The sequence below is a fragment of the Cryptotermes secundus genome, unplaced genomic scaffold (assembly GCF_002891405.2).
Source record: "Cryptotermes secundus unplaced genomic scaffold, Csec_1.0 scaffold68, whole genome shotgun sequence".
In the NCBI taxonomy this organism is placed as follows: Eukaryota; Metazoa; Arthropoda; class Insecta; order Blattodea; family Kalotermitidae; genus Cryptotermes; species Cryptotermes secundus.
In genome coordinates, this window is record NW_019722422.1 from 1119060 (window position 1) to 1136748 (window position 17689).

At 40.1% G+C, this 17689-nt stretch overlaps 1 protein-coding gene across 1 annotated transcript in view; it reads left to right on the forward strand.

The window, feature by feature from the left end:
- Positions 1-1114: 1114 nt before the first annotated feature.
- Positions 1115-17689, forward strand: part of LOC111861256 (neither inactivation nor afterpotential protein C) — a 27008-nt gene continuing 10433 nt past the window's right edge. Inside the window, exons 1-5 of the mRNA XM_033750254.1 lie at positions 1115-1174; positions 8097-8237; positions 9845-10026; positions 15813-15917; positions 17001-17110. Coding sequence (XP_033606145.1) covers positions 8102-8237; positions 9845-10026; positions 15813-15917; positions 17001-17110 — 533 coding nt within the window. The 5' untranslated portion in view covers positions 1115-1174; positions 8097-8101. The remainder of the gene's footprint in view (positions 1175-8096; positions 8238-9844; positions 10027-15812; positions 15918-17000; positions 17111-17689) is intronic.

A 17689-nucleotide genomic window follows, 5' to 3' on the forward strand; every position in this document is an offset into this window, starting at 1 on the left:
TAAAACTTTGCATACATTTGTTAATCCTATCATGTGCGTTAGAAACCCTGCCCATCACATCGTCAACTTATTTTAGTAACGAAATTGTGTAAAAGTTTGAAGCTCGTCGAAACGAGCACGCTGGTTCAGGCGGAAACACTTCTGACCTGAATTCTAGAAGTGCCAGGTTTGAATATCGACCAGGGTACCGACTAATCCGGATAATATTTTGTGGTTTTCCTCAGTATATCTATGGAAAATTCTGGGATAATACCTTAGAGATGGCAGACCATTTCACTCTTCATCGTGAACATTTGTTGGCCCATCTCTGAACATTCTACACCATTGCCTTACAGTTCTTTCACTCATATTTTGGCCATAAACAGTGCGTAATTCATGATGGATTTCAGCGGTACTCATGTTTTTAGCATGAAGAAAGTGGATAACAGCATGAAGTTCACAGCTGGCGGGATATCAATCGTAGGACACATCATAACTAACTCTGTAGAGACAAGAACAAACACTAAGTGATGAGTTATGTGATAGTTTACATGGCAATGAGTAAATTAGATCACGATTTATTTCTTTCCGATGTATCGTTTACTGCCATCGTATCATTTGAGGCTACCTTGCAGTTTGAGCTGCTGACATCGGCATTTATCTCGGTAGAAGCAAGCAGAAGAAAGTGTAAGAGCGAGCAATGATATTGGGATGCTACATAAAATACTTTGTGGATGAGAGAGTACTATTCCTTACCCAGGTACTCTCAAGAGGAATGTAGCAGCAGCACATATTTTGAGAGATTGAAAAAATATTTTCATGAAAAGAATAAAACTGTCTGGCCCCATGCGGCTGGAGTGCCGTGAGATGTACATCCCTATTTTATGCAATTGTCCGTTGAAAAGTTTATTCTAGGAAAGGATGTACAGTTGAGAAAACGCCTAGAAATAGCTTGACAAGTTGCTGTTGCTAGGGATTGTTACATAACTCGAAGCAAGACAAAATTCTTGAAAGCCTTCAATTTAGGGATTTAAGAGGAAGCCTTAGAAATGCAGTAGCTTTCGACGTAATTGTAGGTCTTCCTAAAATTACGACCCGAAGAGATGATACTTCCTCCTCGTCAGTTCGGGACGAGCTGAATCACAGATCGGACACAGTTCGACATCCACACTATAAACCGAACTCCATCTGAAAGGTAACGAAATGCATGACTTACTTCTAAAGGAAAACTTGGTAACAAATCAGAATGCAGGATTTGTGTCTTTATGACCATGAAACCTAACTTAAGATTCAATATGCGGTAAATAGTTCATGTAATTTTCGACAGAAATTACACAGTGGTATGTAGTTTTTTAACTCAATGATATACCAGGGACTCTTCTGCCATTTTTCCTGTGAAGCCAATATTGGGGGCAGCTTGCAGTCAAAACACTTCCATTCTGATGGAAATTTTTGGAATTCAGCTTGAGAGTATCGGCAATCAGTGCTACGTGTATCCATAAATAGCCACTAACTAGTTTTGGGTCATATTTTCTATACATTTTAAGGGTATATTGTATTTAGTATTTAAATCGAAGCCCTAGTTAGCCCTGCGAAGCGTGAAATCCATCTAAACATTTTAAAATTTAGTTCCTACTGCATAGGAAACACATTGAGCCTTCAAAACAAATTTCAGTTGGTTATGACAGTTGAAAAAAACTATCAGTGTTCTGAGAGTAATATAATATGTTAAATATACTCTGTGAATAAAATTCAGAAGTTTACAATGTTAACATGTGCGATATATGTGTTCCAGCTTTGTTTCAAGCAGTTAAGTAGCGGAGAATTATGTAAGATTTGAAGTTCTCACAGTGATGGTTATGAAGAATTCTATCTTCTAGAATATAATGTCTCGTAGTCCGCTGAAATTCAACCGATGTTTCGGAGGTACACCTCACCTACATTTTCAGTGTTGAGGAATAAGCCAAGCAAGAAAACAGCATGAAGCAGTTGCGAACAGAACCAAAGACCTGAATATGGAGGCGATGTGTTTCACCCAAACGTCATTTGACTTTCAACAGACTATACGGCTTTCTTTCGCAGAAGATAGAACTCTTAAGAAAGAATTAGATTTCACGTGATAACAATTACAGACAAGATGGCGACGAAAGTATTTAAAGTTTTGTCTAGCGATAAGTATCGTGTAAGTAGTGGAAATTTTTACTGGAAATTATGTCACTAATTGTTATAATTATTCAGTCGTTCAATGTGATGGTCTATATGTAAGGAATAGGAGCCGGGATAGCTCGCTCGGTATAGCGACTGGCTACGGACTGGAAGGCCAAGGGGTCGGAGTTCAAGTCCCGGTAGGGTCAAGAATTTTCAAATCGTCCAGACCGGCTCTGGGGTCCACCAAACCACCTATTCAATGGATACCGGGGGTTCTTCTCAGGGGTAAAGCCGCGGGGACGTGAAGCTGACCGCTCAACTCCAGCTAGTGCCGAGATCAAGAAATTGTGGATCTATGCATCCACTCCCCCATACGCCTTCATGGCCTATTGCTTAATTAGTTAAGCACAGGAACGACTTTACTTTTCTATGTGTAAGGAATTGAAGCATTTCAAGGCATAGTAATTTAGTATAATTCGAAATATTCAAGTCAGTTTTATTCTGGAATTCTTCCTATAATTTTATCTAACAACATTAAAAGGAGACATTTCCTATGAGGAAGAAATTTGAAGACCGAGTTAACAGATACTTCTAGCTGAACCTCCTAAATTCACACATCGCTAGGACTATTATATTCTAAAATTATTCTAAGAGGTTCTGAGTGGATTACATTTGAAACGACGGGTCAGGGGGATACTGTGCCTTGGTTTTATCCATTGCTTTGAGAAAGGAGACCGATCACTAGACACTTCTCAGAGGAGTCCGATTCTGGTTTCGACCAATGAAATCACAGATAGGCTGTACAGAATAATACTTTTGAATCTGGACAGTATTTTAAGCAGCTGTCCTCTCCCTGAGAGACTAGGAAACATGAATTAGACAATTATTTGAAAATGTATGAGAACTCTCTTTAGAAAGAATTCTGCGAAGTTTCCGTTACATCCTGAACTGCTTATGGTCTCCACGTTGTAAATTGCGTGTTTGTGTATGTCACTAGGGGGGCAATTATATCCCGCAGGAAAACATTCTGCTGAAGTATTAATTAACTAAAGAACTAAGCATTCCTTTAATTAATCTTTACGTCGAGACAAGTGCAAGTCAAGTCCCTAACAACTTACAAAATATAATTAATAATCTACTGTCAGCGTTCTTGAAGCATTTAGGTTATGCTATATACTTTATATCTGCACAAAGCATCTTAATGTGGCAAAAACATATGTAAGCTACATATGAAGGATTGCAGCTTGCTATATTACGTGATATTATGCGCATCTTGAAAATATACAACATATTTTCAAACCCCAGTATTATGTTCACATACCTGAAATGCCTTCAGAACAATAAAAAGTAGAATTATCATTCTTTTCAAGAACCACATGTCATAAAATCTCAACAATTTTAATAGGCAACTTCTATATAAATCTCTTTTACAACGTTGAAAATCTTAACCACTGAATTAACTTAATTTTATCGGAATTTCTTATTTCGCTAACTTGTCTTGAAAACTTCTAAATTTCAAGACCATATTACCGTGATAGAGATGCTGAAAAGGAACCATACTGATGCCGTATGCAGAGAGATTTCTATGACCTGGCCGTATTACTATAGCAGGAATCACCTACTGCAAATTCGAGGGCACGTCTGTACCTTCGGAAGGGTTCTTCGGCGCCACCGATAATTTCAATGTATCCATAATCACTTCTGAATTCTCGGCTCATGATCGCAAATCAATGGTGATTTTCATTCTACGAAAAGAAACTCTGTAAAATACCGAGGAGTTCTAAGTGCTTAGATTGTGTTCAAGTGTAGGATAGATTAGGGGTTTGGTGTAAATAACGGTGACGCAATAGACTGACGATTAATCAGGGCGTGTTAAATCGGGGATTCGCTTATGAAATTGGCTGGCGTGTCTAATGGCAAAAGAAACAAACAGCACAGAAGTTTCTGGGAATCCACACCCGTGTTTCTGTCAATAATTTTCGAGAAAAATACAATTATTAATGCATGTGTTTTTTCTTCTTTTGGCGCTACAGCCCCAATTTGGGCCTTGGTCTGCTTCTATGAAATTTTCCGTTTCATTTCGGTTTACTAGGTCTTAGACATTCGGTAGAACTCCTTGGGCGGGTGATCAGCTCGTCGCAAGACATCTACCTGTACACAAACACAGAAAAACGCAAACACACACAAACATTAAATATCCATGCCCTGAGTGGGAATGGAAACCACGATCCCGGTTTCCAAGGAAGCGATGACAGTGCGTGCCTTAGAGCGCTCGGCTACCGTGACCGGCATACGTTGTTTTATAAATCCAAATTTGCAAGTCATATATATATTCCTTTTGTCGATTATCCGAGGAAATTCATTTCCCATTCATGTCAGATGACATGAAGTCTGCTGTATTTTCTGAAAAGAAAAAAATTCATTCGTTAAATATTTTTTGTGAGATACAGTACATCAGAATAACGTTTTTTTTAAATATATTTGTTTCGACAGATTCGTGCCCGCTATATGAAATATGGGCTTCTCCCAGAAAAGGGTGAGGATTCTTGGCGACAGCAATAAGACCAATACAGGCTGGGGCGCTAGAGCTGGAACAAACTCCCTCTTGCCTACTTGGAAGCTGTGAAACGTCGATAATTCGGTCATATTGTAACCTTCTCTTTACAGCGCTCTCAACTGCTACCAAAGACGCTCCGTGTCCAATATTACACTTATGCATGCACTCGAATCCGTTTTCTGATGACCGAACCGCATCTTGTCATAGAATCGGTTAACTTAGCCACCGAAACAGTTGCTCTTCCTTGTGAGAAAGTACGATTAACGGTGTTACAATGTGGCTATTGCATCCTCATAAGAATATACGCAGGAGTTTAAGAAAATGTAAACTTTATCTCCAACTTAAACTGAGAATTGTATAATACTATTTATCTCCGCGCCGGTCACAGGTAGCCCAGCGGTCTAAGGCATGCACTGTCTTCGCTCGCTTCGAAGCCGGGATCCTGGGTTCGAATCCCACTCAGGGCATGGATGTTTGTGTGAGTTTTTCTGTGTTTGTGTACAGGTAGAGGCCTTGCGACGAGCTGATAACCCGCCCAAGGAGTCCTGCCGTATGTCTAAGATCTAGTAAACCGAAGTGAAACGGAGAGTTTCATGGAGGTAGGCCTAGGCCCAAATTGGGGCTGTAGCGCCACAGAAAAAAAAATTATCTCCGCAGGTAATTACAACATCCTGTTGTACATGATAAAGAAATACAGTTGTGTATAATCCTAGGATGTATTCAGGACACAGGATTGTTAGAAAACTTGAAAGACCTCGTAATACTTTAAATCGCGTTTCAACGGTCTTCATTGTCTATTAGGGTATCATGACCTTAAAGGGATTACAGCAACAGCACAGAAGCCTACTAATAACACTGTAATGTCACAATCGGGATAAAAGTTCTAACTGTATTCGTCTTCCGAGCTGCAACAATTTGTTAGGCCTATGTAATATTCTTCTTCTTCTTCGGCTTTACATATTATGCCTTCTGGTCTAACTAATACAATTTACTCTAATAGACTTTAAAGGATTCTGACGATGGTGTATGCTGTATAGAACTATTGGGCTTATTTTGGACTCTATCCATCGTCTGGTATATAAAAGATAGATCTATCTTGCCCCATTCACCTGAGGACGGAGACAGATCCGGTCTCCGAAACGTTGTGGTTTATTGTCTTATATATACCAGACGATGGATAGAGTCCAAAATAAACCTTATAGTTCTGTACAATTTACTCTTTTTCCTGTGCCTAAAATCTTCAAATATAAATCCAAATATCAGAAAATTAAATATTTCAGTCATTACTCTAGATTCTAAATTTTGGTTGGTTAATGTACCTTGATGCAGATTATATGCCCTGTGTTCCCCACATGGCTCGCATATCACAACTTCGCGATTTCGCCAACATAGCAACGCTAGTCAGGATTACAAACTGCGAAATTTCTCGCCGGGTTGTTTTCCCATTTTACCGCAGAACTTTACTCTAATTTGTTATAACTATTATTAATAACATTATAATTCTGAGATCCATAATCTCATTAATTGTATTGGAATAAGGAAGAACTGCCTGATCAATTAAAGAAATCTATTATTGTACCAGTGCACAAGAAGTGTGATAAAACTGATTGTAGTAATCATCGGGGGATATCGCTTCTATTAACTTCATACAAAATTTTATCTAATGTTAGGTTAAGTCCGTACATAGATTAAATTATTGGGGACCATCAGTGTGGGTTTCGAAATATCAGATCAGCTACTGATCAGATCTTTTGCATTCGTCAGATATTGGAGAAAAAATGAGAGCACAGTGAGACAGTAGATCAGATATTCGTAGACCTCAAGAAAGCCTGTGATTCAGTTAGGGGAGAAGTATTGTACAATGTTCTCATGGAGTTTGGGGTATTCAAGAAACTAGCTAGGCTGATTAAAATATGTTTAAATGAAACGTATAGCAAAGTCCGCATAGGTAAGCATTTGTTTGAAAATTTCTTATCCAGAATGGTCTAAACAAGGAGAGGTTTTATCGCCATTGCTTTTCAACTTTGCTTTAGAATATGCCATTAGGAGGGTCGAGAAAAATCAGGTGGGACTGAAATTAAACGGGACACATCTGCTGTTGGTCTGTGCTGATGACGTGAATCTACTGGGGGATGACATAAATACCGTAAAAGAAAGCACAGAAACTTTCACTGAAGCTGGTGGGGAGGTTGGTCTAGAAGTAAACACTGAGAAAACTAAGTATACGTGTATGCTGCTGTCTCGTCACCAAAATGCGGGGCAAAAACGTGATATAAAGATAGCTAACAGATCCTTTGTCTGCTGTCTAAAAACGTAAAAATTAGAACATGTAAAACTATAATTTTGCGTGTGGTTCTGTATGGGTGTGAAACTTTGTCTCTAACATTAAGGGAGGAACATAGACTGATAGTGTTTGAAAACAGGTGTTGAGGAGAATATTTTGGCCGAAGAGAGATGAAGTGATAGAAGACTGGAAAAACAGCATAATGAGGAGCTTCGTAACTCGTACTCTTCACCAAGTATATTTAGAATGATCAAGTCAAGGAGGAAGAGATTAGCAAGGCATATAGCACGAATGGAGGCGAAGGAGAATGAATATAAGATTTTGGCGAGAACGCCAGAAGAAACCACTAGGAAGACAAAAATGTAGGTCGGTGGATAATATTAAAATGGATCTTAAAAGGATAGGATGAGGTCATATGGACTGGAATGATGTGGCTCAGGATAGGGGCAAAGTGGAGGGCTCTTGTTAACATGGGAAGGCGGCTTCTCAAGAAAGGTTCATCTCCATGGAGTTAGTTAATAATATTCGAGTTTTATTATTTATTTATCTGTTTATTAGAGTTACAGATCCCCGAATAGCAAACAAACCGAATTCAGCAGACTCTGAGAAGCTGATACCCAAGTAGTCAAGAAATGTCCCTCTCTGATGGAGCCTGATGGCTCATTATAGTGTTGACAGCAGTCGAACATTTCATCATACCGACCCTGAGAGAGATGAGTCCGTTCTTTGGCGCTTTTCAACGTAACCGTCTACGTCTGGGGCCCTGTGTAACGTTTCGTAACGTGGTTATTTTACGGTGACCGAGTTTTATCCACCGCACAAGCCCCTCTCTGGAGATTCATTCCCTTTCTGTTCTCTGCACCTCTTTGTTCAGTACATTCGCAACTGCTCTCCACGTGTAAGTGAAACCTGCCGAAGAACTATTCAAGAAAAAGATCAATGTTTGAGTTTCGCTTTAATAATTTGCACTAACTTCGCCGACAAGCGGCGCTCGCTCGGTCGGTATAGTCCGCTTGCGGGCTATAGGCCACGGAGATTTATTTCAATGCAATATGTCGCCATCTGTGTCCACACTCAAGTCTTGGAAATTACTAATCTAAGGAAATAATCCCTCTCTCACTCTACCAGGAGCCATGGCTGAGACAGTCTCCTTGCCTGCCCACTTGGAGTTTTCGTCATTGCAAGACCCTGGAGAACGTTACACATTAGGAGACCTGCTGGGCTCTGGGGTCTACTCCGAGGTGTTTGAAGCTAGGGACCAAGAAAACGGTAAGAATAAATACCATTATGGATCCGAAGTTCTATAGTGCGAATGCAGTAATTATTTAAACTTGCCTCCTACTATCATGAGAGCCGGAATAGCTCAGTATAGCGACTAGCTATTTCTGGACGACTGAGGGGTCGGAGTTCGAATCCCGGTGGGTTCAAGAATTCTCACTCCTTCATGTCATCAAGACCCAATCTGGAGTCCACCAAATCTCTTATCCAATGGGTACCGTGGACTCTTTCTTACGGGGTAAAGCGGCCGGGGGGTGAAGTTGACCACTCACCTCGAACTAATGCCGAGGTCAAGAAAATGTGGATCTATAAACCTAGTCCCCCATATGCCTTCATGGCGTAGTGCTTAGTTAGTTACGTACAGGGAAAATTTTACCTTTATCTCTTACTATCATAACCTAATTCGGTGATCCTCTCCTTCCTGCATATTGCGTCCCATCCATTATTTTGTCAAAATACCTAGTCATACTATAATAAAAATGAAACCTCTTTTTTTTTAAGAATCGTATTTTTAAAATTACTCTATGCACATTTTAGCCTTGTATTAATCTCTACTTTGCAACCACCGTACCGTCAAGTCTCGCCAGTGGGACGCGTCCCACTAGCTGAGACACCCTGGCCTAATTTGAGAGTAGGACTACACAAATCGCATTACAAAAATGGGCCCACCTATACGAAAACTTAAGATGGTTTATAACTACGTATGGCCTGTTTATGTTACATGACGATGAGTATGTCGTTCTCACCCCGTAATATTTTCCACATATTTACACAGATGGCAGGTCGGGCTGTGTCACAAACTGCGCCATCTGTTGGGTAAAGATGTGACTTACTTCATCGTTTTAACGGTGAAATAAGATACCGAGAGAAAGGGGATGGAAATAGGAAAAGAAAGGAAGAAAGCGGTGGAAGACGAAGATACGAAAGAAATGACTCTCAGTTAAACTTCAGCGGGCTTACCCGCTTCACACTGTGAAGTGAAATACTGGTTCATTTTTAAAATAAAAATATTTTTCAGTAAAAGTGTAAATGAATGTACCCAAACTTCACATTTGTGCGACATTTATGACTTCAGAGACCTTATAGTTATAAATACTCATGCTTAATCCCTGCTTTGCCTTAATGAGCCTTGCAGCAAAATGTCACGTTAGTAAAGTAAAAAAATCAACGTTGCCATATTCTCAGTTAAGCATGGGAGCAAAATATTATGTCAGGTGTCTTCAAGGCCTTTTACACCGAAACCGGCCGATCAGGTGCCTGTTATAGCCACAGGATGGTCTATCGTCTCCGTGATTTTCAAGTTGTCCTTCCTTCCAGCAGTATGTAATCAATTCCGTCCGTCTTGGCCAGCTCTTTGCACAATTTCTTTCTGCATTTTCCCTGCTTACTTCGACTGCGTTATTGATGTTACATAGTTCTCGAATATATTCCATTTTATGTGACCACATGTGGCCAAATACGTGGCTAGTGTTCTCAACTACTGTTCTTCCATTATTCTTTAATGTCTCGCAACCTCAGTTCATGTCCCACTACAATACTTTGAGGTATGACATAGTAAGTATAAATAAAGGATTTTATAATTGTTATGTTCGTTTCAGGAGGTAAGAGAGTAGCGATAAAAATTCAGGCAGTGACTCCGGACACAGAAGAGGACCTGCGCAATGAGTACCACATTCTGCGAGAATTCTCCTGTCATCCCAACCTCCCAGATCTCTATGGCATCTATCTCAAGAAGGCTTCATCAGACTCAGAACATGAGAGGGTTTGGTTTGTCATGGAGGTATGACTACTACATATATATATATAGAATGGGGCAGAAGTGAGTACCAATTGCGTTAAAATGGTAATCTTTATTATAGTATTATCATTATTGCTAATATTGTAATTGGCCACTGTGCTGTTAATTTTACACGTAAATAAACACAAACTGAATTTTATTATTATTATTATTATTATGAGCCGGAACAGCGCAGTCGGTATAGCGACTGGCTGCGTCCTGAACGACAGAGGGGTTGGAGTTCGAGTCCCGGTAGGGTCAAGAATTGTTTTCTTCTCCACGTCGTCCAGATCGGCACTGAGGCCCGTCCAGCCTCCTATCCAAAGGGTGCGGGGGGGTTCTTTCCTTGGGAGTAAAGCGGCCGGGGCGTGAAGCTGACTACTCACTTCAAGCTAGTGCTGAGACCAAAAAAAATCTATTCATCCACAACCCCATACGTCTTAATGACGTGGTGCTTAATTAGTTAAGCACATGAACAAATTTTCTTTTTATAATTATATTATTATTACTTATGTTTATATGTCAATGAATATCAATTTAATGTTCAAATTGGCTAACTTGCGAATCGACACACTGATGCAGAATTGCAGGAACACTCGAGCAGACATTTAACAAAGCTATGTGTCGTCATCAATTTTTGCGAAGGCATGGTCTACAGCTGATTTCAGGTCGCCTAATGTTTGCGGTGGTTATTCTGGCAGGAAGCAGCAGTTAAAATCTGTTTCTATACTCTTCAATATCTCAGTCAACCAATACATTTCAATGGGTACTGACTTCTGCTCCATTCCGTATGAAATATGATAATTAAGTACCGGGACATTTGTGCTGTAACTGCTAAACCTGATGAAATGGCTTGCGTAGGATCGCGTGTCTAGACGTTTCAAAATTTTCGTGTCAGAGTTACTATCATAGCGTTTGTTATAATCAAAAGCAGTCCGATCTGCTTTCTTGTTATCAAGGGAAGTGTTCACTTCATATCGCATAGTACAAAACAAATTGTAAACTAGCATCGTACATTCAGAGTTTGGAAGAATTACTGCAGCGCGATAGTCGAAAAATGACAAATATTTTGCCCGGATTATGGATTTTTCATAATGGTGATGCGCCTTCGCATATATCATCTTCGGCAAAACGAATATTTGTCAAATGCAAACAATAACTTTCAGAACATCTGACGCACATACATAATTAGTTTCCCTATGATTTCTCTATATCCGTGATATTAAAATTCCCCCTCAAATCATCCGGTTTTGAATCAATTGAAGATATTCTGGACTACATGAAAATTGTATCTAAAGGACTATCAAAAGAATATTTCCAGGCGTGGCAGGGACATTTGAAATTATGTATCAAGCAAGAGGCGTGTATTGTCTAGGCTCAAATAGCACCAAAGTTGCGGTGACATTTTATGTATGCATACAAAAAAAAAAAAAAAGGAAAAGCTATCTCTGTAACAGGCCGTGGAGGCCCACAGGGGTGTGAGACTTCGAGGCTCCCACATTTTCTAGACAATTGGTTCACAGATGGCGGTAAGGTTGTCAGCCTTATGTGCCTGCCGCCCTTTGACCCCAGGAAGATTCTTGGCACTCATTTCGGTTAGAGGCTGAGTCGACCCCAGGGTCATAGGATTGGACTGGAAGGATTAGGCCAATTAAAAATATCCACCTCATCGGGACCCGAACCCGCAACCTTCCGGCTTGTAGCATAATGCCTTAACCAACTACGCTACCGGGTGCCCCACATATGCTACAAGCCAGAAGGTCGCGGATTTGATTCCCGTTGAGGAAAATTAGATTTTTAAATTGACCTAATCTTTCAGGCCACAATATTTTCCTGGGTTCGACTCAGTCTCTAACAGAAGTTAGTACCACGAATCTTCCTGGGGGTTAAGGGAGGCCAGCGCATAAGACTGACAACCTCACCGCCATCTGCGAGCCGATTGTCTAGAAAATGTGGGAGCCTCGACGACTCACAAACCTATGGGCCTTCACGGCCTGGTACATGGATAGCTCTACTTTTTTTATCATATTTTTTATTGATGATACAAAATTCACTGCTTTTTACAAATATTTCGGATTCATTCAATTTTTAATATGTAGTGAATAATTAATTCTTGAAAGATTTTAGGTTGGCACGGCGGTGACTATGAAGTCTACCCTCTTCCGGGATGTTATACCGTATAGTCTGGTAGATCGTTACCGATTTTTGAAGGAAATTACTACGTTGATCTTCAGGGCAGAAAATAGAGACAGTATGTTCTTCCGAAAGTCGGTAACGATGTACAGGAGTACACGTCAACATATCAGAGATGACAGTAGCGTTCACAGATGAGCGCTGTTCATCGGTGTCTTACGTCGTAACTTGCAGCCATGAAGATATAAATCTTAGGCTTAATTCCGTGAATTGTACATGATTAACTGCTAAAACGTAAACCGTACTCACATCACATCAGGTTTACCACTTTTTGTCAATGTGATTTAGTTTCAGGCAAACAGTAAATGGGAAAATAGTTTTGTCCTTCAAACAAGTTACGAAGCCTTCGCACAACTTCTCCGCATATGGCGTAAGCATAAAAAAGACAAGAACTCTGCAAGAAGAAGAATAAGGAGAATATGAACAAAGTGGATCCAATGACAGTAGGGACACCAAATCCATCATAAATCAACATGAAAATATTGCCTTCTGCTTGATGTATACCACGCCATGCAACTGACGGGACAAAAAAAATGTTAATCTTCAGTTGCATTTTAAACCAGTGTTCCCAGCCAATAATTCAGAATACCGCTGGAGCGTTGAGAAGCAAGTAGAAAATAACAGAAAGAGAAACCTAGGAAAAACAAGAATAAGGTTGGCATACGCACTTGATTTATAATACAAGACTGAAAACGATTACATGGAGCGATTCCATAAGAATTCCAAGCGTTTCCTTGGCCCCAAAGTACTTCGTGAGTTTGGACACAGTTTAAACACCGGCTTAACAGACGTCCTCTGCATAGGTCGTTAGGGAATTTGAGTGTACAGTGTGAACACATACATAGTGCGCCGTGTTGCGAGGCGGTTATGGTAATTCGATACATTTAGAACAGACTTACGCAGAGATTAGTTGCTGCTCACTTCGCTCAAGGACAATAAAACTGACGTTAGGTAGACCCATTTCTAGGCAACGCCCGAAATACGTGCACGCAACAATAGAAAAGGTATTGGAAAAAGTGTTCTCTGTGTGGTCCGCGGCATACCCAGTGTTGGGCAACGGGTCAATAGACACTCATTCTGACAATACAAAAGGTATTTTCTATGTGGTCCGCGCCATGCCCATTGCTAGACAACGTGTGGCTAAACACATTCCCGCAGAAGCGTACCATGGAAAAATAAGAAGTCCATATCTATGAAAGGGACCGGTAAACACCCCTATGAATTGTTGAGAGACGGTATATTCCGTGGGGTCCATGAAGAGTGTATATAAGAGAGTTGAGTTCCGAAGCTGGTAGTTTTAGGAGTACAAGAGAGTAGTTGTGGAAGTACAAGAAAGAGAATCGAAGGCGTACAACGGAGTACAACGGAGTTAGCCTGCGAAAAGAAGACTTGATGTATGCTGTAGTTACAGTGAGACTGTAATATATCCGTTGCCATGATACGACTAGTGAAGACTGAGAAGATTTAGTGTGTTCTAGGATTGGTGAAATGGGTAGTTTAGCGATAGCGCTATAATTGATTGTGGTTAAGAATGATTGTAAAATGGCTTTAATAAATCCAATCATGCAATCCAGAACCAGTCATGACCATAAACACATGACAATATGTCCAAATAATTTGCGAATAAAATGGCCAAAAACTAATACATTGTTTTAGTCTACAGAGATAAAGATACATCTCAATGGATTTTTGAGAAATCTATGGCAAACACGAGATTAACTGTTTTCGGAACCAAGCACCTACAGGTCTATTATTTATATAGTGACATGTTGACCCCTACCTCCCCAGCGGTGCGTGGCGGTGGCGTAACGCTCGCGTTCTTACGGTAATAGGCGAGTTCCCGCCCCGCCACTCCCCTCCGCGGTGACGTCACCGAGGGATATCGCGGTCGCTAGGCAACGCGAATCAACAGCGGCGACGTTACGATAGTAACAGCGGTGACCTCCGCTAGCGTTACATAGCAACAGAGCGCCAGGCAAAAGGGTGCCTATTACGTGGCCGTTTTCCCGTATTGTCCGATCGAGGCTACATAGGGAGAAGCGAAGGCTATTCACAGTCAGTTTTAACGTGGCTACCAGCGAGTTCTAGTGTGGCTACCGCAGAGTTGTACTGAGTCAGTCAGCGAGTCCTGGACCTATCGTCGAGTTAGCCAGCAACCAGTCAGTTGTATTGTGGCATTTGGAGTGTACTATTTGTGATACTGCAGATAGCAGTAATCGTAAATCTGTAATTTGGGTGATTGTAAGTGCGAATGTGAAATAAAATTCGCTATATAAAATACATCGAGAATTTATTTGTCGCGATATACCCCGCGATACGCGACAACTGGTGTCAGAAGTGGGATCAGTAACGCAAGACACGTTACAATATGTACGACTCGTACCAGGTGACTGATTGCACCAAAAGAACCGTGCATCAAACGTAACTTCTCAATCTTTGAAATATCATGTATTCGAGTGAGAAATAAAATACAGTATATTTGGCTAAAAGTAAAGCACGAAGCAATGCAATGTCGGGTAGCTGTGGCAGTTTACATTGCACTTAGATGAGTGGATATTAATCAAGTCAGAAACTTTACTAACGTAAGTTTGTTGCGTTTTACATACACTTTTTAAGTCCGCTTTGGTATTTGGCGATTGTTATTCGTAAAAATACACACTAACTGACTAATTCCATAAAATTTAACCCTTCTTCCGAACATAATAGTCGCTACACAAAGTACCGCACGCTTTCTATGAAAACTGGAATTTCATAGAGGCCAATCATTGGATTTTATCATGGAACAGATGATTCCAGACCGCACTTTCCCATTCTATTTCATTAAAATCAAATTTAATGTTATATTCCACCTACTCCTATGTCTTCCGCCATGTCTTCTTCCTTCAGGTTTCTGATAAAAATTGTGTACGAATTCCTTACATCTACATCTGCAATACATGCCCCACCCTTTTCGTCCTCCTTGATTCGATCACCTTGATTATAAAGTGGGAAGGTTGAAATTATGAAGCTCCTCAATATGGAGTTTTGTCCGGCATTCTGTCATTTATTCTCGCTTGGGTTCAAGTCCGAGCATCTGTTCACAAACACCCTGAATCCACATCCCTTAGCATTAGACCAAGTTGTGCACTCATGGAAAACTACAGTTGATGCTATAGTTTCGTGCATTCTAACCTTTGCAATTTAATTATCAGAAGGGAAAGCATCACGTGTATGAACAAAGTGAATAGCTACTGACAGCGCCGGAAACCAAAGCACAACCCATCTTCAAATTGCTGCTTATCAGCAGTGTAAACCGCAGAGTTCACGGGGTATCGAAAGAGACTAAAAGACAACTAAGACTGTCAAATAGACAGGGACTTGAAAGGAGGCAGTAGAGGCCTATTTGAAATAATTATTCCTGTATTGGTGTGGCGAGACTGAGGAAAACTATGAAAACCATCAGTGGCTTTATCCCATCAGTACGGTCTGATGACTCCTGAACAAACACCGCCAATTTTCTCGACTGGAATATATTAACAATTATTGCAATAGGCCTAATGAAGATAAATTTATTATTTGCTTTTTTATTCTTTATTTAATTGGTGTTCTAATTGCAGCTTTGTCTAGGCGGACCTGTGCGTGATTTGGTCCGGGGATTGCAGGAAGAGAACCGGCGGATGACAGAAGAACACATTGCCTATATTCTGAAGGAGGTAGTTAAGGTTGGTACATCACACAACCAAGTATATACGTGGACATCTATTTTCACTCTCAGTAATGCGACCTTAAGAAGATGATTTTAACCACCAGATCCCTGGAAGTTGCTATTCAATTTACGGTGAAGGGAAAAGTAAAAGAAGCCTGTGACTGAAGGCAAGAGCAAGACACTTCTGTTTAACTTATGTCCACTTATTTTTTCTGTATTTGTAAGAAAATTTCCGAATTTAGTTATGGAATTGAATTCATCTTTTTACTATGTATAAAGAAGCGGAATGAATTCTACAGGGTGTATAAAAATTCCCAATTAACTGACAGACCGATGTATCATAGAACAGTTATAATTCTTCGAAGAGTTATGTCAGCCTTATAAATTTAGGGGGGGACATTTTGTACATGTGGTTTAACGTCTGTAAATACAATTTAAAGATAACATATATGGAAAAATTTTCAGCCAATTTTCCTTATTTTTAAAAATAAAAGAGGCTTATGAGACCACGTTGCTCTCTGTCTGTGTATCCCCTTAATTTTCTAGTCTTGTGAGATAACATGAATATGTCGCCCATTAATTATTTCGTTTTCTGTGCCGTCCGTTTCGTATCAAAGGAAAGTTGACGCGTAGTCCTTCCCACAACGTCTTGTTGATATACCTTATCAGTCTCAGAACCACCACTTCTTATGTGATTTTGTGAAATAGTTTGCATCTTCTTCCCTTTCAGCTGGTAAAAGCAACAGCTGAGTTCGCTCAGACTTCATGTTCGTCCTCGTTCATAGGTTAGAAATTATTAGTCTTTGTAGGATTTGTGGTGCTCACAACGGTAGTTATAAAGAGTCATGTCTTCTGGGACATAATGCCGTGTAGTCCGTTGAAAGTCGAGCAAAGTTTCGGAGTAAAATGTCATCTCCATTTTCAGGGTCGAATAAGCCAAGCAAGAAACGAGCGTGAGAGTATGTGGCAACGAGAGATAAGAGTTCCTCCGAAAAGTTGATCTACTTTCAACGGACTATATGGCGTTATATCCAGAAGAAAGGACTCCTCTTTTTTAATGTTGTTCCCTTCTTTTCTGATTCAGTCTCTCCTTCAACAGGTTCTGGTGTATCTCCATGAGAACCACGTGATGCATCGGGACATAAAGGGCAGTAACATTCTTTTGACTAAAGATGGAGAGGTGAAGCTGGTAGACTTTGGTCTATCGAGGTAAACATAATTCAGTCATGCGTATAACAGTCCACAATAAACTCAAGATCAACTGTTGTAGCAAGCAACTCTCTGAAATTCCAGTCATAAATGGCTTCACTTAATAGTCTATAGCCTAAAATAAAACAGTCTACACTAATGTAACAATTGCCTCGATCGTTTTTGTATTGTGTGTTATGGTGTATCAGCACTGACTACAGACAGTTCTGATACATTGAGCATTATCAGTCGTCTAGACTCTAACCCAGACGACAGTGTCCAGGTCACTAAAACTAACCATTATATACCGTCCTCCAGAACAGTGGTTCTCAATCTTTTTCTGCTCGTGACCAACTTCTGAGTTTCGTTCACTTCTGTGCCCCCCCCCCGCAACACATATTATTTAATTATAATAAATATGTGCTTTATAAATTACATTTTTATTTATAACATGTATTATTTGTTTATAATATAAGGAATATTAATTAATTTTTAAAATTTATGACTGCCCTATTTCTACATTTTTGAGAGATGTGGAAATTTTTGGAAATCAATATCCATGAAAATTACTTTGGAAGCCATTCTACTTAAAATAAATGC